The following is a 12,435-nucleotide window of genomic DNA, read 5'->3' on the forward strand; positions in this document are numbered from 1 at the left end:
AGTAAGATTTTAATTTTATTTCGCTTCCTCATGTGCAAACAAGGATCGGCCCCATCGTTCAAGGAAAACTTGAAAGGTTGTGTCATCCTCAACATCAACTTTAAATGGCATCCTGTATTTTACTTTGAAACGATTGGTTTTATAACTGTCATTCGCTTCTAGCTATTATTTTGTAGCAGCTGAAGAATGGAATATAAATTTTGTTGATAATGTTAGAACATACCAAAATGAGTGTAATGTGCCATGTTTTCTATTGCGAGTTGATTCAACGTTGATTTCTTTCCAGTCGCTTATAAAGCTTGATTTTGTAGCTATTATCTTTTTGGCAACATTGGTTTAAACATCTGACGCACGTTTCGTGTTTTGTTTCACTGTCAAACATCTTCAGTTTTAGTGAGAACTGAAGAAAATATCGCAGATGTATCGGTCAGTGTTAATGATGACCGTCAATTATCGATTCGTCAACGTTCGCAGCAAAGATGATGCGAATCGTAACGTAACTGTGAATGGTGAGCGCTACCGTGAGATGATATTCAACTTTTTTTGCCCAAGAGCTTGTCTTGCATGACATAGGGTTTCAACAAGACGGTGCCACATGCTACACAGTACGCACTTGCCTTTAGATTATTTTCATGTCTCATGTCTCTTCATGTCTATACAGACAAGCTCGCTCCAATAGAAGCATTGGAAGACAACATTGAAGTATTTATTCGTGAGATACTAGCCTAAATGTTGGAAAGAGTATGCTAAAATTGGACTAAGCGGATGGACCATTTGAGGCGCAGTACATGTTTATATCTTGGCTCATACATTAAAATCTCATATACATTAGGGTATAAAGGTCTTAGCTGGGAGGTACCTTATACCATACACATAGCGTAGATGTGTTCGATAAAATGGAACCAGAAGGATAGAAGCCTCCTTTAAAGTGTCAGCTTTCCCCTGAACGTGAGTTTAAAAATGTTATCTTCTTTTGTTATTACCAGTTAGACTTTCAATGACACAAATAATGTGATTAAATAAAATAAAAGAAGTGAAACGATGGGTTTATACATGAACTCGGAAAGTTATTTTATATTGTATATGAATAAATATGAAAATTAATTTAAATAAATAGACTGTTTTTTATATTTTCACCATTTCAAATTATGTTGTTTCCTTACATAAGTGATTTTATTTAAAAACTAAAAAGTATACACACCTACTGAAATCGTGCATTGACAAATCATTAATGTACAGTCCAGTGGTTATTAGTGAGGTTAAGTCTGGCATTACTGGTGTTCCTAAGAACATAATCATCCTCCAGTTATCCATATACACCATTTGACCTAAAAATTTAAATGAAATATTAACGAAATACAACTGAATAAATATTTTGTTATTATTTAGGTCTCCATGAAAGATTTCTGACACATTGTTCACAATTTTCTAGATATTGCAAATGGGTAGGGTAGGGTGACTTTTGGATGAACACTATGAGGGGACTATGGATTACATCATTTGCATACTATAATAGATAGATAGATAAATAATTCGATTTACTAACATTCGTTTACATACAACAAAAATTTAGTAAAATCGTTAAAGCTTGGCTATGCCACCTGCCGATTGACTTCTGTTTGAAAATTAACAATGTTTATTTAATTGAAGTTTTTCTTGTTTGAATTAGCATTTAGAATATAAATTAAATAAATTACTGCTTTAAAAGGATTCGATTATAATTTGATTGCGGTAAGACATTGCAGTTCGAAAATAACTAAGTACATACATAGTTTATTTATATTTCCTTCATGGTTGAGGAGGTTGATAATTTTGTCAGGTGACTTCACATTGCTGCCGAGCAAATTTCTGCGTATTTTCCATAAAATTGGACACTTCTCTATGAAATGAATTACATCTTCCCTTACTTTTAAGTTACAAAGGCTCCAGTAGATAGGCAGATCCTCCTGATGTAGTGTATAATTAAGACTTATTATTTCTCCTCTCATTTTGAAAATTGCCAATATGAGCTGATGTTTGCTCTCGTTTCGAAAGTAGTTACGTTCGCACAAATTGTGATTTAGATGGTTGTACGTTGATCTGTGCATCGAGGATGTAGCTCCATTAATTGCGTCGATTCCCAGTTTTTCATCTTAATTTGCAATAATATTGATGATGTCGTCATCGCAGTATTTACCATTTTCATTAACTATTCAAAAATCTGTTCTACAGTAGGCAGCATGGTCTTCTAGCATCTTATACCACAGGTTTTTCTTCTCAATTATTTTCAATGCCAGAATTTTTTTGAGTCTTTCATCTTCCATATTAACAACTTTTTTGATTTAATCAACATGACATATAATAGTTTTGATGAAGAGCGGTGATAGTCCTGTCTCAATTGAGCTCATATAGTTTGAGATGTTTTTCGGCAAACGAAAGCATCTTTTAATGAAGAACTTCTGAAGTTTTTCGACCGTTTCAAACTTCTCCCCTTCCCCACTGTAACAAAGACCTCATATTTAACACTTTGTGATATTGACTGAGAGGCATTTCTTCCATGTTGCGGTTTTTGCACTTTTAGATTTAATCAGCTTTTCTTTAAGGTTCCATTTTAATATTGCTGGTTATGTTAAATCCTAGATATTTGTAGGCTCTAACAATCACGATTGGTTCTCTGTCATAGTGTCATTGCTCATTCCTGGCTTTTTTTACCAAAACCATCCCAGAATATCATCACCTTGGATTTCAAATTGACTTTCAGATTCATTAAGTCGGTTAATCATCAACTGTAGGGTTGCGGGCAAGTAAACAAACAGTATGACGTCATTTGCAAAAAAGCAAGGATTTGATGAGTTTCCTTGATATTTCAATTCCACCAGGAAGGAAATCAATCAGGTCTTCTATGAACAAAGCAAAAAAATTTGGGCTAAAATTACATCCTTGCTTGACTAGCATCTTCGTTTCGAAACTCACCGACTTTTCGGCCCCATTCCATACCGCTGCCTTATTTTTGTCATGGATGCTAGCACCTGCCCAAATTTGTCTGACATCCTATAATTGTAAAGCTTGATGAATAGTGATCGACGTTCAACGGTTTCATAAGCTACCTTGAAATCGACAAAAAATAAGTAGAGCTTCTTTTTTTGTTAAATAGAGGTTGCCGCTATGCTTTACAATTATACTGTCAATAGTCGAGTAGCCACTTTTAAAACCTGCCTGAAATTCCCCAGTATCCAAAATTGTATTGACAGCTGATGTTAAATTTAAAGTTAGCCTTTTTGTTCCATATTTAAAGAAATCCAATAGTAGTTCTTCAATTTGACTAATATATAATTACGAGTACGACACTATCCAAAATATCGTTCGTACAAAGGTTTAGCGTATTGGATAGAAAGCGTAAGACTCTCTGGGTTCAAAAGTAACTTAAAGAGATTATGTAATAAATCGATATTTAGCTTCAAACTGATTTTTGCTCGATTTAATTGGCTAATGGCCATCCAGAATTCCTTGAAATCCTTGCAGTTTGTAAGTTTAGGAACCTCGGTTTCATAAAATTTTGTTTTTTTTTTCCTGCGTTTGCTACTATAAACATTTTTTTTAAGGAATTTGCAGTTTAAGATTTATTCCCTGGTATTTCCTTGATTCCGGGCATGAAAGTTTTATAATTTGGTCAATGTCACCTATTGAAATTTGAGGCACCGTTGGACAATTCCGTTCTAGGTTGCATCAATACTCGTGCGCTCTGCCTTCTTTCCAATTTAATTTTGATGGCAGCTTTAAAACCGTTATATTGTCTGTATATTGTATTGTTGTATATGGCAAATGATCGGAAAACGGGACACTTTTGACCATGAAATATGAAATTATAGAAATCCAATTTCCCTTTATTAGACAGTAGTCATGCACTGAACTACCTTGCTGGCCTACGAAGGTGTACTCTCCACACTTATCCGACTCAGAAACGCCATTTAATATTCGAAACCCAAAAAAGTATACGCTAAACATATCGAGCAAAGTCTTCAGCACACTTAGTAGAGCAAACATGAAATTCAACTCTCAACTCGACAAATGCAAATTTTGCAGATCACAAGTAGAGTTTCAAATCCCAAAAAGGTCAGATCTATCTTAGACATTGCTACTCCTAAAACCTTAAAAGAGCTCAGATCCTTTCCCGCATTGTCAGGTTAGTACCGTAGCTTCATAAAAGGGTATGCTCAACTGGCAAAACCACTGCCAATGCTCTTGAGAGGGGAGGAAGGACGTTTGTCCAAGACGCAATCTGAAAAAAAGCTTATAAACATACACCAAGACGCTCAAAAAATAAAAAACTCTCTTATATCGGAAGACGTAATATTATCCTATCCTGATTACGAAAAATCATTCGACTTTATAACAGATGCTTCAAATTTTGCTATTGGAGCAGTACTCGAACAAGAAAGCAGACTCATAGCTTTTATAAGCAGGATGCTAAGTAAGTCAGAGGAAAGCTTTGCCGCTAACGAAAAAGAGATATTATCCATCGTTTCGGCACTAGGCTCACTGAGAAATTACCTTTACCGTCAGGCTAAAGTTCAAAATTTTTACCGATCATCAACCTCTCACTTTGCGTGGAACAACAAAAATAATAGTTCTGAAATGAAAAGGTGGAAGGCCATACTAGAAGAATATAATCACGAATTAAAGAATAAACTTCGTTGCCGATGCTTTATCTAGAACTCCACAGTTATTCCAAGTTAATAAAATTATCCACGACCCAACATAGTGACGAAAGTTCTGGTCACGAACTTAAAAAAAGCGTCGAAGTACCGACTTTGACTTATGTCTACAGCAAAAACTGAACGCTCACTAGACTTTCTAACTTCTAGGCAGTGCCTGGAAATTTATTTTTAAAACACAAATATTTCCTAGCATTGGTGATTCATGTACTCAAGCCTTTTGTGGTTTTTTACGGTTTCATCGCTATATTATTACAGAACCTCACTTTAACATTGATAATCTTGTCTCTATTTCAAAAAAGAGTCCTAAATCCATCCGTTATAAACTGCATTAAAACAGGAGAGAGAATAATGGGATTGATACAACAAATTTATCCCATTCATTTAAAAAATGATCGAATTTCACGCATTCACGCAACTTCAAGTCGAATATACATATTAAGAATTATCATAAAAGCACACGCAAGTAAAGATCCTCAAATCCAAAGCTGTTCAAGATACAACAACTTTTTGTATTTGGTTTACCCGAAACAATAGTCGTCGATTATGGAAAATCTTTTTAATTCATTCACTATAACTTTTATGATTGAAGACGAGCAAAAAGTTTATTACTCCAACAAATTGCAGCAGTATCAACGGCCAAATTGAAAGGTTTTATTGAACACTGTGAGATGTTTGAAGAATGAAGTTCTTCATCGTTCGTCCAAAGAAAAGACAAGGGAAAGGCAAAGGTTCAAACAGGAACTTTTAATATTCTACACTCTTCCAACCTCAAACAATACCAAAAGATAATAAAGAACTGGAGACTTTGCTAGCGGAATACATCAATCAATACAATCCCATCCTTCCCTTTTTAAGCAACGAAATCTTTCAAATAAAAACCCACCTTGATAGACTTATGTACCCGTGGCATGATGGTTAGTGCGTTGGTTTCGACTAACAATTTAATTTTCGGGGCGTTCTATCCCATTGACGAGTATTTTGAAAGTGCACGCTTGAGCGGCTTCATTCCACCAGAGGCTTTCCTCTTTTTAGACAAATGCGGTCTGATACAGGATAGATTGGCAGTTTCGTTAATCTACCACATCAGACGAAGAACCGTTGATAGGCGACTCCCACACAATCGGGACGTCATGGCACAAGGCGGAGCAGAGCTCCTTCGGTTCAGTAGGGCTGTGTCCAAACGGGACCGAAATGATAGGGTGAAGCAGGAGAACCAGTTTTGTGGCTTCAATCGGCACTTGATATTGGATAGTCGGGATGGGGTTTAAAGCCTTGGCCGGCTTACATACTTGTTTTATAGTTTTAGGGCTTAGTTTTAAGTAGAATAGGCATGGTGACACAAAAAAATACAAAACAAAATTTAAATTTAAAAAAAAAACACAAAAATAACATGGAATATAAAAAAAAAATTAAAAAAAAAACATAAAAAAGACAATAAAATATAAAAACAAAAAATGCTAGATTTGCTGCTTTGGTTGTTCTAGTTTTAAGTAGTTTATAGGTAGAATAGGTAGTTTAAGTTAGCTTTAAGTTTTATATTAAATACAAAATAAATACAATTTAAATCGAAGTAAAAAATAGATCTTAGGGCCGAATTGCCGAAAGGCATTAGTAGTTAGTGTCATAGTTTAACTTAGAGTGTCCGTATGGGACCATTAAGTTAGTTGTAAGTTATGGATAATTAGGCTAGTTTTATGAATTCTTGTCTAGCTTTTAGATAGGTTTAAGAATGAATTAATAAAAATGAATTAAAAAAAAAAAAAGTGCGTTGGACTGTCATGCAAGGGGTCTTGGGTTCAATCCCTGCCTGTACCACCTTAAAATAATTTTCGCGGGTACTGCCTCTTGCGAGGAATTGAAAAATAATTCAAGAGTAATTCTTGTCATGAAAAAGTGTTTTCTCAAAGTAGCCGTTCGGATTCGGCCTTAAATTGTAGGTCCCTTCCATTCCTGACAGAAGTACTCGCACACAGGAATGGTTGAGAGTTGTAAGTCACTAGGCCCTGGTTCACAACGGACTGTTGCGCAACCCAATTTGATTTAATTTAATTTGATAGACTTATGTCTACAGCAAAAACTAACCGCTTCTGGGCAGTGCCTGGAAATTCATTACAGGAAGTCCTGACGGACATGATTTTGAAATTATAGACTATTATTAAGATTCCTTACGAGAATGTCTTAGAGTGTAAGAACAAAATGTATGGAATTATATCCCCATGTTTATCATTTCATAAACTAGCTGTATGTCCTAGAAATAATATAGTAGATATCACCAACTTCACGTGCATTCCCCACCTACTGAATATCAGAGCTTCAAACTGCACTGAAATAAATAATCAACACATATAATTTGCAGAAGTTACACCAGGTACTTTGTTCTTAAACCAATATGCCTATAGAAGTAAATGAAGAGACAGTGCCACTAGACGGAACGTACATCATTCATTCACACAACACATCAATTAGAATCCAAAATGAAGTTTATAAGTCAATCGAAATATCTGCTTACAAACCACTGCCAGCTGTCCTACAACCTGTTTCTAAAGCAAAATATTCAGAAGAATTATTATCACTTCAAATGATAAAAAAATTAAATGCCAAAAATTCAGAGTACATTTATCTCCTAGAAACTACAAATAAGTACAACACCATAGCCGTCTTTGCCATCTCAATTCTCTTGGTTGCATTAAACATATTTTATCTTTTAAAACATCAGCATCTACATCAACTAATAAACAAATAAAACGAAAACCAAACAAATCCTTTAAAAAAAGAACAGGTTACAAATATGAAACCTGATGATCTTGACAATATATCTGATGATATTGAAAGGGACAACAGTACTGAAGACCAGACTCAGCTTCTCTAATCCAACTCTTTAAACAAAACAACAAACTATTTAAAAATTTATGATCATAAAATTATTACACAACCAATAACACCTATCTCAACCATAAAACCCCAACCACAATAATGGCTTCGTTCGCTATGGATTTTGTAATCCTCCAATGAAACATGCAAGGATTTCTCAACAACGAACATGCACCAGAAAACTTAATTGCCAAATTCAAATGAATGATGGTTGGCCCACATTTTTCAGTACTCGAAACACTTTTTCTACCATCGACGTCTCTTTGGCAACTCAGGATCTAGTTCTTTTCCTACAATGGAATGTGCTACCTGATGCTGTAAGCAGGGACCATATGCTCATCGTGATTCGCACCCCAAAACAAAGATTCAAACCTAAATTTTCTCCACGATATAAAGAAGAAATGGCTAGTTGGAAGTTATAACTGACAGAAAAAAAACTAAGCGCCCAAATCGTCCCGTCACTCAATATCAACCAAGAAGCATCAAAGATTAAATAAATCATCAGAAGCGCAGCATCAAAATCCATACCTATAACTCAGCCTAAACCTGCAAGGAAAAACCCAATATGGTTTACCAAAGACCTAGCTTTATTGGTAAGAGAAAAGAGAAAAGCTTGGCGAAAGGCTCGTAGGTTCCCTAGTACCGAAAATTGCGCTGCCTACAGAATATGCTTTGCCAAAGTAAAACTTGAATCAATTAAATGTAAAAAAGCTTCATGGCACAATTTCATTAATATTTACTATGAATCCTACACTTGATACGAGAACTCTATGGAGTCGCTTCAAAGCTATACGCATGACAGGCTTAGACAGGAAATTCCTCTAAATGAAAGTCAATGAAGAACTCGAAGTAGATCCATGTAAAATAGCCAACATATTTGCAGAAAAATGGGCATCATACAGCGCAGATAATACCTTTTAACAGAATGTCCAGCATCTCAAACCAGGTTCAAGATATTCTTCAACAAGCAGACTTATCAATGTCAAGATGGTCCGAGAAAACGGGTGCAATTATACCACCCTCAAAAATTGAGACACTTCATCTCTGCAGAAAAAGAAAATGCACTTGTATTCCACTCTCCTTACGTAGCACTCCAATTACATTAAAAAAAGAAGCAAAAATTCTTGGAGTTATGTTTACAAAGAACTTGAAATGGGATAAACATGTCAACAAGGTGATAAGCGGCTTAAAATCAAGGAACAACGCATTAAAAATGATCTGTTCAAAAAAAAGGACCACATATAGAAACAGCTCTTTGAATTGCTAAGGCTCTGGTGGAAGGGACACTACAACACAGCTTAACCCTTTTTATGTATACTACACAAAAGAACATCTCGAAAATCGATGCAGCTATAAACGAATGCTTTAGAACGGCAACAGTTGCCCTTAGATCGTCAAACGTTGAAGCACTAAGAGTTGAAGGAGGTTATGTATCCTTTAAATATCTCGCTGAAAAAAGGGCAACAAATCTTTTAAGTAAAGCAATAGTTAGTCTAACACACCCATTGTTCGAAACTGTCGAAAAAGCTATTTTTTCAAACACAAACAGGAAAAGTAACTCAGTATCTGCTTTAACTAACTTGGTAACTTTATCTGTATTCCCCCGAATCGCTCTAGAACATGATGTGTTAACAGTGTCTCACAACGCTCCACCGTGGAAACTAAACTCTCTACGAATAAACATCAGTCTGGTTAAACACAAAAAAGCAAACACGACGCTATATAGAAAATGCTGCGTGAAGAACTTATCGCAAACATAGGAGGGGACAGAATCATTTACACCGACGGTTAGCAAAAAGAAAATCATTGGTGCTCCTACGCTGTTGTAGAGTTCCAACACAATTCTCCACTCTTCACCAGGCTCTACTTTCAGAATATGCGAGCAGTTACATAGCCGAGCTACTTGTAATTTACAAGGCGATTTCTGTACCTCAAATAAATTCTGAACGTTCTTTAAATTCTTAATCCTCACCGACAATCTTGGTATACTCAAGGGGCAACGTTAATAACAAATGTCCATCTCTCCGAATCTTAAGAAACTGCTTTTACTACAACACAAATATCACTTTAGCTTCGATACCCGGACACTGCGGAATAGAAGGTAATGATGCAGCTGACCTTGCAGCAAAACACGCTATTCGCTACCCTACACTACACCACCTTTTGAAAACAAACCTTTCTTCAAAAACATAAACCCTGCAACACACGTGTCCAATATAACCAGTCATTTACCAGAGAAGAATGTATAAAAGTATTAAGAGTTAGAATAGGAAAACCACTGTTTAAAAGCAAACACTTCTACACTCGTGAAGGCCCAGAGGAATGCTCAAAATGTGAAACACTTCTTTCAGTCTGGTATATTTTTGTAGAGTGTCCTGTTTCTCGACAAACACATACTGAAACTGACGGCGTAATTGAGACTCTGGCAAAAATCTTAGAACCATCAAATGTCAAAGCTATCTGTCGAATTAAAAGCTGCCATATCTACTCACCAGAAGTTTGATGAAATTTAATTAGTTAAGTTGCTATAAATGCTATCTTTTCAATAATAAATAATGTAAAATGTAAATAATTTAAAATGTATATAATTTTTTCCTTAAGCCATAGTAAATTGAATAGTAAATTAAATAAGTAATTTATAAATTTAGTTTGTAAGTTACTTCAATAAATAAATAAATATCTTTTAAAGCGGAAAAATAAACTTATATCAACAAAAACAACAACAACAACAAATCCAACAGAAATGATTGACCTTCCAAATGCAGAAGAATTGGCACAAGAAAACCCTATCCCAAGATAGAAGACATTCCTCAACACATTAGAGCTACAGCATCGAAGGTGGGCCTTCGATTTTAAAGGTCAGAGGTGTTAACACCGGATTATGTGTGAAGAATTATCGTCAACATTTCTCACACTTTCAGCTAGTCTAGCAATCGTCAACACCTAGAACAAACCCGCATTCCATAACGTAGAAGCGGGTGTAAGCTAAAACCACCTGTGGGAACATCGCGACAAATGCCCTGGAGGTAGGGTTAAACTAAATTGTAATTTTTAGATTTAAGATTAGTTAATTATTTTTATCTGTTGAATAAAGAGGTTCTCGCCTCAAAAATATTTTTTTAAAAACTAAAACTAATAAAAGAAGTTTTAATTTATATACCTTAAATGATTGAATAGATTCACGTGGCCCACAGGAATTAGGGTTTTACATTAAGCATTATGTGAAAGCGAATGTCAAAAGCAAGAAATTAATAATGTATAGTAATCAATGTGGTGGCCAAAACTGGAAAATAAGGATGAGCACTATTTGTACATACATACATATTCAATAATTCTACATTCCAAGTGGAACAGATAGACCAAGCATTTTTGGTATCTGCCCACTTATTACTAGCATGCGACCAATATTTTGGTCTCATTGAAAAGGGAAAGAGATTTAATAAGGAAATGTGAAATTATTTATTATTCAATACAAATATTCAAACGATAATGAGTTTTTTCAAAAGGTTGACATTTTAAAGAGGATCTGCAGCAAATGCGTAGGTGTGGAACTGGAGTCGCTTTAACCTGGACGAAGATTTATTGAAGCTGCAAAATTTAAGAACTTATAGCAACTCAAATAATTAATACCCATTAAACCACTCACTGATGCCAGGTTCACGAAATCGGTTTTGTCGAAATTTACAGATATACGATGGCGTTAGTTATAAGTTAATTATGCTAGTTTTACAGTTGATGTCAAACGTTCAAAGGAAAGGTAGATAAAGCCTACCCCCATGAGGTTACGCTTTTATTTGATTTTAATGTGAGTAAACCTCACTAAAAACATAGTTACCTTTCATCTGCCATATTAATTTAATCCTTTGTTTTTTATTTCATACAACCCGTTAATAATATTTTTTTATATGCATATAAGCCAATGATTATTAAAAAATAAATAACAACAATAGGTTGATATTAACAGTTTTTTTCATTGGCCCAAGGCATTATTGTAAACCACCCAACCCCATTTTAGAGACTCTAAATCATGCTCTAGCCATTATTGTGATAGAAAAAAGAGACGGTTTTGGATTAGAAAAGTTATAAGGTAGGATGGTATAAAGAAATGTGCAGCTTAACGGTTAACATCCTTAACGGTTGTTTACAGTAGACAAATAGAGCCACATACTTTTTTCTTAAATGATAATAAATAAATTGTTAACCATAAGAAAATTCTTATGAATTTTTCTTTGATTTCTTATTAATTGATCAAAACATTTATTATATTTCTTACCTTTTAGTCGGAGCGTTTTTTCCAAATCACTACCATCATCGTTGAATAATAATTCTTTTTTTTTCTGTACATCAACTCGTTCAGGCACCGGCTCCACGGTTACTAACTCAAAAATATTGTTTGTTCTATTCAAAATCTTAAAATAAATAAATGATTATAAAACTATTTTTTACTTTTATTTTAATACATTGACTTACAGTTTGGAATTTAAAGGCAATTAGCGGTCGAACCAAATCAAACCAATTTGTAATTTTGTTTCCTATCAGCTCCGGTAAAATAACCATTAGGGAATTTCCTATACTTCTTATTACCATGTCCGAACTTAAAAGTAAAGCAAATGTTCAAGTACTTAAATTTATTAATATTAAATTAATTTACAAACCCAAATACTATGCAGAAAGGAAAAATTTCAAATAACACATGAGCACTTATTGGAAGGTGTTTTTCTTCCCTTGTCATTGCTAATGATGCTAGCGTAAACGCCCTATTGTCAAAGGTAAGTTGAAATGTAACATGAACAGTATCAAAAAGAATTTCTTCTCGCACTAATTCGATATGCATTTCTTTATGGTAGAAATGTCGAGCCACCTAATT

The 12,435-nt window shown here is 34.6% G+C and overlaps 1 protein-coding gene across 6 annotated transcripts in view; it reads right to left on the reverse strand.

Moving 5' to 3' along the window:
* Window positions 1-12,435, reverse strand: part of LOC129941964 (soluble guanylate cyclase 88E) — an 88,522-nt gene that overhangs the window by 10,270 nt on the left and 65,817 nt on the right. For all 6 annotated transcript variants that reach the window (XM_056050748.1, XM_056050745.1, XM_056050746.1 and 3 more), the window contains 4 exons: window positions 12,224-12,429; window positions 12,039-12,162; window positions 11,842-11,977; window positions 1,202-1,328 (listed from right to left, as the gene is read on the reverse strand). In XM_056050748.1, the coding sequence (XP_055906723.1) occupies window positions 1,202-1,328; window positions 11,842-11,977; window positions 12,039-12,162; window positions 12,224-12,429 (593 nt within the window). The remainder of the gene's footprint in view (window positions 1-1,201; window positions 1,329-11,841; window positions 11,978-12,038; window positions 12,163-12,223; window positions 12,430-12,435) is intronic.

This window comes from Eupeodes corollae, chromosome 1, assembly GCF_945859685.1.
Source record: "Eupeodes corollae chromosome 1, idEupCoro1.1, whole genome shotgun sequence".
Lineage (NCBI taxonomy): Eukaryota > Metazoa > Arthropoda > Insecta > Diptera > Syrphidae > Eupeodes > Eupeodes corollae.